Source organism: Nicotiana tabacum, chromosome 19, assembly GCF_000715075.1.
Source record: "Nicotiana tabacum cultivar K326 chromosome 19, ASM71507v2, whole genome shotgun sequence".
NCBI lineage: Eukaryota > Viridiplantae > Streptophyta > Magnoliopsida > Solanales > Solanaceae > Nicotiana > Nicotiana tabacum.
Window position 1 is genome coordinate 50,744,933 of NC_134098.1, and position 11,828 is coordinate 50,756,760.

Consider the following 11,828-nt stretch of genomic DNA (forward strand, 5'->3'; position numbering starts at 1 on the left):
TTTTAAATAGTATATATACTCTTAAAATATCATTTTGCATAATTACTTAATATACTAGAGTTATACAAGTATTTTCTATAATTTTCATAATTTTTAAAGCTTTAAAATTATTTTTCATGCATTTAAATTACTTGAATATTTATTAACTACCCTTTCAAATTATTTATGATGACTTAATCATCTAAATTTATTATTTACATCTACATATATGTTTTATAATATTTTACTCCATTTCATATAATCATCTTTGCATTTTGAGCCATTTACATAATTTTGTAATAATAGCCTATATTCCATGCATAATTACATTTATTACATTATTCATACTAAAATAGCATTTTTATATTTTTATAAATATTTAGTTAATATTTTCAATCATTTTATTTCACAAGTAATATTTTATTATCTATTAATTATTTTTATAAAGTATTTGTTTTAACAATTTTTGTGTATTTAATTATTAGCCCAATATAGGGCCAATATTCGGACCAAAAATCTTGGCCCAATACCCTTTAACCCAGCACCAGCAACCCACTATCCTATACCCATCTCCTGACCCGCCCCATTTCCCTTTTTGATCCTGGCCGTTGATCTCAAATGATCAACGACACATAATAATTTTCCACATTTCCTTATATCCCCATGACCCAAACTCTAATCCCATTTTCCCCTATCAGCCTCCCTAAAAACCTCTCAACCCCTTTCTTCTTCTGAGAAACCCTAGCGACCGCCTCCTAATTTCTCTCCGATTCCAACCTAAAAATGGAATCAATCTATGATTTACTTACCTATTTTGTTAAACTTTGATATTGTATACGCATATGTGGTGTTACTTAGTTCTTGCTCTATTTTTGGCAAGAACTACCTTTCAAGAGCAGGCCTGATTGACTCCGATTTTATGAAGATCTAGGCGATATTTCGTCTATATACACTATACAATGGACGATTCTTGCATTATCGGTCCGATTTATGGCCGTTGGACCCAACTAGGGCCAGATACATGTCCATTGGACTCAACCAGGGTGTGAAATTTTGATTTTCCCTTGATTCTGTTACTGATTGCATGTGATATTATTTCCTTATTTTTTGATTGATTAATTTTTTTCTATGTTTGCTATTCGATTTCCACTACTATATAAACCCCTCCCTAATCCCCTTTAACGTGGCGGAAGAACTATTCTCTGATACTCTCACTTACTCGATACTATTCTGAATCTATTGTTCTTGGCCGGCTGAAAACCAATGCCACCAGAATTCAATTTCTTAACCTCTCTTAGTATGAGCACTGCCCGGGGTTCATCTCAGACCCTTGGAAACTCTGACGCACTGAGAATTTTAGGGTTTCTTCCGTTATCTCTTTGTTACTGATAGGCAAGCTGCTGCTGGCATTTAGTTTTCTACCTTATTTGCTCTTTAGTTATGCAAACTGGATTCAATGGCACTCTAGTTGTTTCCTGTGGTTTGGGCCTGCTGCTTGGTCGGGGAGTAAGGCTTTTGAAGGCCTGGGATATCTGTGGGTTACTTTGTATTGGGCTTGTGATTTCCTTAGCGGGTTTGTACTTGTTTCATTCTATAGTTTGTCATCTTTAAGTATGTATTATTTTATTCTGGGCCTGTAATAATTTGTAAATATACGATGGGGAGATTAGTGAAAAAAGGGTTGGGGGTATCCTAATTCCTGCATAAACGGGTAGAAAACATGCATGTAGGACCTACTTGCTTTGCTTGTTACTTTGCTTCGATATGCTTTATTTCTGGGCACACATAGAAAACTATGCCTATAGGAATCACGCACACACTTCACTTAACTTATCAAAACATGTTGGCTCAAGTAATTGCCACATTTGTTTCCAGGTGTAGTACTAAACGCTTTAGATAGCATGCCTATAGGATACAGTAACACATGTTTTGCTAATGTCCATCTAGATACCATGTCTATAGGGTTTGAATTAATCAATAAATCAACTACTTCTATTGCTGTTGGTACGCTGCTCCTTTAGATATCATGACTATAGGATCTTAATCAACTAATCAATTACTTTGTTACTATGTCGCATTGCCACACTTAAACGATCTGCCTATAAGGATAAAGTATATAAAATTAATTTCAATTGTTAGCTACTAGAAATTCTGCCTATAAGACAATGTCACCTACATAAGAAACATGTATGTAAAATCAGCACTTATAATTCAGAATTCTGGGATCGTTTCACTACCTCATTACGCAGATAACTAGAGATTATGCCTATAGGTTTGTAATGCATTCAATCTGCAAATCCGATAGCCTAAAGTTGCAACGCTGCTTGTATGATACTGGAATCAAGAATCACCTAGAAACCATGCCTATAGGACCTTAAGTCTTGATCTTGAAAACTGTCTATTGCTGAATCTGCCCGCGTGCAATTTGCTGTTTATGTGTGAAGGTTAACTTGATCCCTTTCTTGCATTTATGTGTAATCTTATATGTTTTGAATGTCACATAGTTTTATCATTTTAAGTAACCTAAGCTGAGTCTAGAACCGCTTAATAGTAGGTCCAAAGCTTCCTGGACCATAAATATAGGACGAGTAGTGCACGCATAGGGTACGATTTAGAAATTGAATTAGAGTGCCTTTAACTAACAACCTCAACATAGTAATTGGATAACAGAAGATGATAGTCTATGCTCGCTAAATAATATGAGCAACCCCTATCTTAGGGGAGTTGCGATATATTATTTATGTTGCACAGGGTGATCCTTTAGGCTAAAAACTTTGGACCCCCCTTTCTTTATGTACTTGTTATTTACACTTAGTCATTTAACATAGATCGATGTAATTGTATCCTTGTAGTCATTAAGATTTATACCGATTCTCAAGTGTTATAATAAGACTCTTCGACTTTTGAATTTCCCTTTATTTAACTTGATCACCTAGCCTTATTACATAATCCACAGAGTTTAAAGTTTGGCTAGGACCCACAGTTGTGGACCTCGAAGAATGCCTAACACCTTCTCTTCGAGGTAATTTGATCCCTTACCAATCTTTTGTGGCATTGACTAGTCAAACAAAGTTATTCACAAATAGGTGCCCTAACACACCTTAAAATCGTTAGGTGGTCACTCTTCTCTTTTAATACCTTCTTTAAAAGAGTTGTCACACGTCAAAACCCGCTTTCGCGAGAAAACGGGGCGCGACTATAACATGTTATTTTCATGATTGTTAATCTATTCTTTACTTGAGATTGTAAATACTTGTCTCATCTCTACTTGTTAATTGCCTCTACTTGCGGTTGATCAATGGGCTAATTATTATTGTTGACTTCTTTGGCAAGTTGTGATTTTGGGCACTTGAGGTGCGATTTGTGATATGTTGTGATATTGATATATATGCGGTGGTATAAGTATTGGGGTTGATACGCATGCGTTGAGATAAGGTGGGCTTGATACGCGTGTTGCTAGTAGGGGAACTAATTGAAGCCACATGGTATGATAAGGTGGGCTAAAATGCGGGTAGCTATTTCGAAAAAATAATTTTCAAAACTAAATGCAAGGATCCCGTGGTGGTATAAGGAAAGATTGTGATTTGATTTGGGAAATAAGACTATGATGCGGTACCTCGGTAGTGATTCTTGTTGATACCTTTCATTTACATAACTTGTGTTTTGCTTGCATCATTTCCTTAGCATTCTTATTATGTGTTTCTTTTGTGATGTCTTGATTGACTTAGTCTCAGTGTAGCTATTCTTGTTATATTTCTTACTTGTATCATTTCTATTGTTTTCATTATCATACTGTTCAATACCTGTTCAGTTTCTTTATTTATTCCAGTAGGTGTCTTGACCTGACCTCGTCACCACTCTACCGAGGTTAGGCTTTATTCCGGTAGTGTAATTATGCTATGCTTTTACATATTTTTTTATGCAGATCCCGGTACTTCATACCAAGCTAGGCATCCGTGAGTTGAGCTTGGATCAGAGACTTCAAGGTATACCTGCCGGTGTTCGCAGGCCTCAGAGTCACCCTCTATCTAGTTTCTATTTCATTCTTCATTTATATATACTGTTGTATAGGGATGTTTCAGCATACTCGTGTAGAGCTTGTGCCTCGGTATTGTTGCACCCTATTTTGCACTAATGAAAAAATTATTCAACTTGTAGTTTCTCTGTTGTTGATGAAAGAGAGTTGCAACCTAATATTTAAAGGTATACTAGGGTACCTATTTAATTACCAAATGTTATACTCTTTATTGGTATGCTAATCGGTGAGATTATGGGTAAGGGCTCTTGTTCTTCTAAGGGGAAGGTGTTAGGCACCCCTTAAATTCTACCTGAGGTAGCTCCATAGGATTTAGACTAGATTTGGGACTAATTATCTGTACTTATGCCTTAATTAGTGTCAAAAGGGTATAGCTTACCGTATATTAGGACATAATATCTATAAGGGAAGAGTATGGTTTAAAGAAGAAGGAAAGCCTTTAGGAAATCAGTGTTAGTATATATAAACTTGATAAAAGAACTTTGAAAGATGGAACATTTGTTATAAAAGTGTTCAAAAGAAGCTAAGTTAATACAATTGTTTCATAAAGTATAGAAGTTCACATTATTCTAATGTGGTGAAAGTGTTATGAAAATGATCCTAAGATGTACCTTGGTTTTAAATAAAAAACTTGTTTGAAAGCCTTTATTTTTGGTGCAACAGTACTTTAATATTTTCGAAATAGTTGATTCCCTTTTGGATGATTAAAATTGCGACAGTTCTGATTTTTCCTTTTGAAAGAGGGACTGCTGCCTCTGTTATACCTTTGGACTTCAAAAATCTTTAGGAGAAGAATTAGCAAATCATAATAAGTTGATAAAAGTCCATGACTAGCGGATATAGGATTAGTTGCTAACTAATGCTTCTTTTAATCCTAGATTATTTAAGGCTTACCTAAGTTATTTTAGGTGAGCTAAAAGATAAAATAAAGCATTCAAACCAATATACAATTGTCATATACATGTGAGGTAAAACAACAGGAAACATAGCAAAGAATAACGACAAAGTGCAACTAGAGAATAATGAAAATAGTAAATGAAGAAACGAAGGTAAAGAAGTGACTCTGGGAGGTTTGGGGCTCGAAGAAGCAGGCCCAGCAGTAACAAGGATGAGCAACACGAGCGACAACTAACCCTAAGCTTTCTGAGACGTAGCAAGGCTGGACTTGGGCCAGAGTTCTTAAAGAACTCAGCAGGCCCAAAATCATTGTACATGTACAAAAAAAGAAAAGAGAAATTCATTATCAGTAACAAAAGGATTCTCTTAATCCAGAATGACCGGGGAAAAGAAGGACTGAGTATAGCTTCAAAACCGTGTTCGAAATATAAAGTCATGAGGGATAAACAAAGGTTCTTACCAAACTCCCATACATACAGAGATTTCAATCAAGATTATGACCTCACAAGACAAGATGAGTCCCAAACATTGTAGAATTCGGTTATTAGTATCATTAAGGGTTACGAATAGGGAAACATCATACATGAACAGACTTAAATCAACTGTACAAACATACGTTGAATACATGGTGTAATTATACTCAAATTATAGAAAACAGACATGGTGTAATTATACTCAAATTATAGAAAACAGTTGGTGTTCAACCACAACAGGTACAACTACTCCCTAACCCATAGGAGATAGATTGATCATAACAAGTATCACTGATGTGCACAGAAGTTCATCCTAGTAGGACTATTTTTCAATTAACAGTTAGACATAGATGTAAAGCATTCATAGTGAGGATTCAAAGTAAACTCAAAGATTATCAAGCATTTATGAAAGCATTTTGAATACTCAGATTTCAGAAGCCTTAGCCAAGTGAGACAGTATTATACTATATACCTTCATGCATACCTTAACTAGAATTATTTAATAGCAAACCCAAGTGTAGAATGACAACACTCAAGAGAGCAAGACATGGCAAGCATGAAGACTACAAGAACACCCTAAGTATTAGAATAACATAAATTTAAAGAATACAATATGATGAGCATGAGGATTATAACTGAACAGAATACAGCATGATGAGCATGAAGATTATAACAGAATATTAGAGTAAAGTCTAAAGTCTAGGTAGTTGTAAGAAATCATCAAGGCAAGTTAAGAAACTTAAACACATAGGTTGTTCAATGTAAAAATTGAGGTCATTAAAGTCACACCTCTAATTAATTAACACTAGGTAAATACAACAGCTTATCATAGATGGGGTGTAGTGACCTCCTCTTGAGCAACAAACCAAAACAAAAGCCTCTTGTTTAGCCGTATAGAATCAAGAACTCACCCCAATCAGTCTAATATTCAGAATCAGGAAGAAACTAGAAACTAGTTAGAACCCTAGCTTATTTTGCTACTCGAGACTAAAATCAAGATCTTTCTAAGTAATTTCGTGATAGCTTTTTGTATCTATTGGTATTCTAGCTCTGTAGGTTGAAGATGTTAGCTCTGTAGGTTGAAGATGCTAGGTCTGGTTGGTGAGAGCATTAAAAGCCCCTTTTATAGTGCCCATTAAGCATTAGGGTTTCGCAGATTCAAACTCAGTAGTGGAGAGTGGCGATTGTCAAGTGATGCAACCAAGATCGAGTCAAACAATTCTAGAGACAGAGGGAAAATCATTAAGGATTTTACCTGAGAGGAGAGAAATGAGAGACCGACCGTTGAAGTGTAATCGACCACCGGTCAGAACCCTAATACCCAGAGGTCATTGCATTTAACCTCTAGGTGTCGAATATCAATGATGAAGCTAGCTAGTATCTCAGGCTTACGTTGAGCTGAAATGACGAAGGAAGAAATCTGGCGAGTCGAAGTTTCACCCTTTTGGACTGACTTCTTCGATTAGGGTTTTCAAAATCGAATGGTGAAAATGGAAAGAGTGATGAGATTTGAAGTACAGGAGCAAAATGAATGACCATGCATGCCACAGATTTGAAAGATCAATGGCGATTTCAGGTTTCATCTTTGGGGGTTAGCTCTGTAGGTTGAAGATGCTAGGTCTGGTTGGTGAGAGCATTGAAATCCCCTTTTATAGTGCCCATTAAGCCTTAGGGTTTCGCAGATTCAAACTCAGTAGTGGAGAGTGGCGATTGTCAAGTGATGCAACCAAGATCGAGTCAAACAATTCTAGAAACAGAGGGAAAATCATTAAGGATTTTACCTGAGAGGAGAGAAGTGAGAGACCGACCGTTGAAGCGTAATCGACCACCGGTCAGGACCCTAATACCCAGAGGTCATTGAATTTGACCTCTAGGTGTCGAATATCAATGATGAAGCTAGCTAGTATCTCAGGCTTACGTTGAGCTGAAATGACGAAGGAAGAAATCTGGCGAGTCGAAGTTTCACCCTTTTGGTCTGACTTCTTCGATTAGGGTTTTCGAAATCGAATGGTGAAAATGGAAAGAGTGATGAGATCTGAAGTACAGGAGAAAAATGAATGACCATGCATGCCACAAATTTGAAAGATCAATGGCGATTCCAGGTTTCCATCTTTGGGGGTGAAAATGGAAAGAGTGATGAGATCTGAAGTACAAGAGAAAAATGAATGACCATGCATGCCACATATTTGAAAGATCAATGGCGATTTCAGGTTTCATCTTTGGCGATTTGAAAGAAATTGAACCAAAGCCGATTTTGTCCTGACTTTAGGCATACATTGCATGGATGGAAAATTACTGATTGCATGATTTTAGGGAGAGTTGAGGAAGATTTTGGGGAAGTTGGGGCCAAATTCTAGCCATGAATTGCTTATATACCTCGGGCTTAACGAGGATCAGGCCTCATGTATTTTGGAGTGAAGATTTTGAGGAAGCGATACTCGCAGGAATTACCCCAGTATCGTATTATGACTATATGGAGAGACGGAGGATTGGACACTCACGATAGCTTGAATTTTGCGACTTGACTTGAGGGATTTGATGATTTGGAGTTCCACTGGTCATTTTGTGTCTGAACTTGGATCCTTGGCCCGCTAATGAGTTTAATATCCCTTATAACATTGATATTTGTTCCTGCAAAAAAAGAAATACACCCATACCCATATATTGCAATGCAGAATTATTATGATGTGATGTAAATGATGAAGGAATAATAATGCCTGGCTGCCGGCGAGCCGTTATTTGGGATCGGGATGATGGGATACTTTAACTTGACTCAATTTTTTAGTCGGTCTTTGTACAATTCTGCAGCATTGAAAAGTGTCTCCGCTTGTTGGGGGAGCTTTGCACTGAGAAAATGTCTCCGCTTGTTGGGAGATCTGGTTTTGTAGAGTGCGTCTTCGCTTGTTGGGAGAGATTTGCACTGAGAAAATGTAAAATAATCTCCACTTGGGAGTGATTTACTTAAATCATAATCATTCCTAAAGCTGCATGAGCAAAATGTCAAAACATTCAAGGTAATAGCAAACGAAAGAAAAGCATGCCCAAGAGATACTGCAAAGCTAAGTTGCGGATATCGATTGGTAGAACGTCGACGACGAGGTTTGAAACTATCTATTCTGGCCTCCGTTGAGATGGAGCGTCGGTGTGGATTGTTCCATTGGCAAAATGAACAGTTTGCTATATACAAGGCTTCGATTGGCAAAACTGACGCTTGATCTGTACAGGGTGCTCTGATTGATTTAGTAGGCATCTTGCTATATATAAGACTTCAATTGGTGAAGACGATGACTCATTTTGTACAAGGTGCTCCAATTAGTTGAGCAGACTATTTGCTATATATAGTGTGCCCTTTTCGTATCAGCGGTCGAACTCCGAGGTACTTGCAAAGGATTTAAAGATTAGCTTTAGTTGTACCAGAAAAATTCAAGTGATGGAGTTAATGGGGATAATCCTTGGAAAGTGGCGGATCCGTCATTTGCCCAAGTGTGGTCTCAACGTTTCCTTGCTTCTTGTTGATTCTGCACTCAAAGAAAGGTTCTTAGTGGGAGCACAGAAGTTGGTTTCTATCAGCCACAATGTTGGTTTGCATCGGTCTTTGATACGGTTGTGCCGAAAAGTTCGGTAGGTGGAACAAATTACTGTATTTTAGAAAAGCAATTTTGAAAAGTTTTGTCTTAGGATAAGTGTGGTCGTACCGGATTATGACATGTCACAAAACATTCTCAACACGCAAGCGTCTCTTCTTGAAAACTCTGTCCTGTTGATGTCAATCCTTCGCGATCCATAACAATGTGGTTGCCTGTCATTGCGACTGCGTCCTAATTTGAACTAATGCATTACAAAGGATTTTCCTAAGGTTATAACTGAGCCCTCTCAGGTTGCCTACGTATCCAAAATGGAATCAGGTCTGAATGTAGTTCGTGGATGATGACAAAATATGATGAAGATGACCGAGCCTGTTTCAGGCATCCTACATATCCAAATGGAATCAGGTCAAGACGTAGTTCAATTATAATAGATGCAAAATAATGGGATTAAAAATGAAATGGCTGAGTCCGACTCAGACTACCTACGTATCTAAATGGAATCAGGCCAGAACGTAGTTCAATTACAAAAGATGACTGAATTTGATGAGGATTGCCTACGTATTCCTTCATGAGAAAATCAAGTCGGCGTAGTTCTAGAGCAATATTCAAAAGTGTTATTTGGTTTTTCTATTACAAAAGATTGGATGGAGAGAAATCGAACCCTATGCGGGTTGCCTACGTATCCCTACGTGGGTTGCCTACGTATCCCTCCGTGGGAAGTCAGGTTGAACATAGTTCTGTTATAGGAAAAACCTAACCCTATTTGTTTTCAAACATAGTATCTCTTGATTTCATCTGAGTTGATGGGCTTCGTGTTGATTCTTCCATTCATTTCTACCAAGATTAGAGCTTCACCCGACAATACTCGTTGAACCACGCAAGGACCTTGCCAGTTTGGTACGAACTTTACTTTGGCTTTCTCTCGGTAGGGAAAGATTTTCTTCAGGACCAACTGCCCCGGTGTGAACTGGCGAGAGTTTATCCTTTTGTTAAATGCACTGGCCATCTTGTTATGATATAGCTGACCATGGCATACCACATCTGTTCTCTTCTCGTCGATGAACGTGAGTTGCTCCTGTATGAACCGTATCCACTCTGACTTGGCCTCTTGAATGACCCTTAAAGATGGTATCTCGACCTCTGTAGGTATCACAACCTCAATGTCATATCCTACATGTACGACATTGCCCCGGTGGCGAAGGATAGTTTCTCATGACATTGCCACTGAATATCCACTATCTTTCCCTAAATCCTCTTGATATTCTTGTTGGCTGCCTTTGTCCCATTCATTTGTGGTCTGTAGGCTGTGAAGTTCTGGTGTACGATTCTGAACTTCTCGCTGATTTCTCTCACAAAGTCGCTATTGAGGTTAGCGGCATTGTCGGTGATGATAGACTCTCATATTCTAAATCGGTAGACGATGTTGTTTCGAACAAAATCTGCTACTACCTTCTTTGTGGTGGCCTTATAGGTATATGCTTTGACCCATTTAGTGAAGTAGTCGATAGCTACCAAGATGAAGCGATGCCCATTTGATGCAGCAGGCTCTATGGGTCCAATCACGTCCATGCCCCAAGCGGCGAATGACCAGGGTGAACCCATCACATTCAACTCATTCGGCAGAACCCCAATAAAATCCCCGTGAATCTGGCACTGGTGACACTTCTATACGTAGCGGATATTATCACTTTCCATAGTCATCCAAAAGTATCCAGCTCTTAAGATATTCTTGGCCAATGTGAACCTAAGTCTGGTGTATTTGTGAGGTCCACATGTTCCTGCATGTATTTCTTCCAATAACCTCGTTGCCTCTACGGGATCTACACATTTCAACAAACCTAAGTCTGGTGTCCTCCTGTACAGGACTTCCCAGTTGAGGAAAACGTGATTCCCCAACCTTCTGAGGGCCCTCTTTTGACTATTAGTAGCATTTTTTGGGTACTCTCTGGTTGCAAGGAATCTCCTGATGTCGTGATACCATGGTTTACCGTCTGGCTCTTCATTTACATGGAAGTAATAGGCATGTTGATCCCTGATATCTACCTCAATCGGGTCGATATAGTTCTTATCTAGATGTTGAATCATGGATGATAGAGTTGTAAGGGCGTCAGCGAACTCATTCTGAATCCTGGGGATGTGCTTGAACTCAATCTTCGTGAACTTCTTGCATAACTCTTTCATGTAGTGCATGTATGGAATGATCATGACATTTTTGGTGGACCATTCCCCTTAGACTTGGTGTATCAATAGATCTTAATCCCCTATGACCAAAGGTTCTTTGATGTACATGTCAATTGCCATTCTGATCTCAAGGATGCACACTTCGTATTCAGCCATTTTATTGGTACAAGGGCTGCCCTAATTCTGAATCATTTAAAATTTTCTGCTCCATCGAAAAACGTTCTCCATCTAGGGTATGACTTTGCAATATCTTCCCCAACAAATAATACCTTTTCGTCAGGAAAATATGTAGGGAGTGGCTCGTAATCCCCGGCCATCAAATTTTTTGTGAGGTGATCGGCTAGATCTTCCCCCTTTTCGCTGAGGAGAATTCACCATTTAGCTAGATTTTTGGTCGACATTGGCTTCTGGAAGATGTACTTAAGCAGGTCGAGTCACGATATCAGATGCGTAGTGTATGATGATATGTAATGCCTTTTTTTTATAGGCGATCGAAGTCATAGCACAACAAGTGCGTTCTATTAAAGTGTACTTGGCCTCGCATGGAGTGAACGTCTTACTTAAGTAGTAGATGGCCTACTCTTTTCTCCAAGTTTTGTCATGCTGTCCCAACACACAACCGAAGGCGATATCTATGACTGATAGATATAGTAACAATGGCTTCCCAGACTCGGG

General features: G+C 38.3%; 1 protein-coding gene across 1 annotated transcript; it reads right to left on the minus strand.

The window, feature by feature from the left end:
• Window positions 1-10,637: 10,637 nt before the first annotated feature.
• On the minus strand, window positions 10,638-11,162 carry LOC107775458 (uncharacterized). The gene has a single exon (XM_016595183.1). It carries the CDS (start codon window positions 11,160-11,162, stop codon window positions 10,638-10,640), a length of 525 nt encoding a protein of 174 aa, XP_016450669.1.
• Window positions 11,163-11,828: the final 666 nt, after the last annotated feature.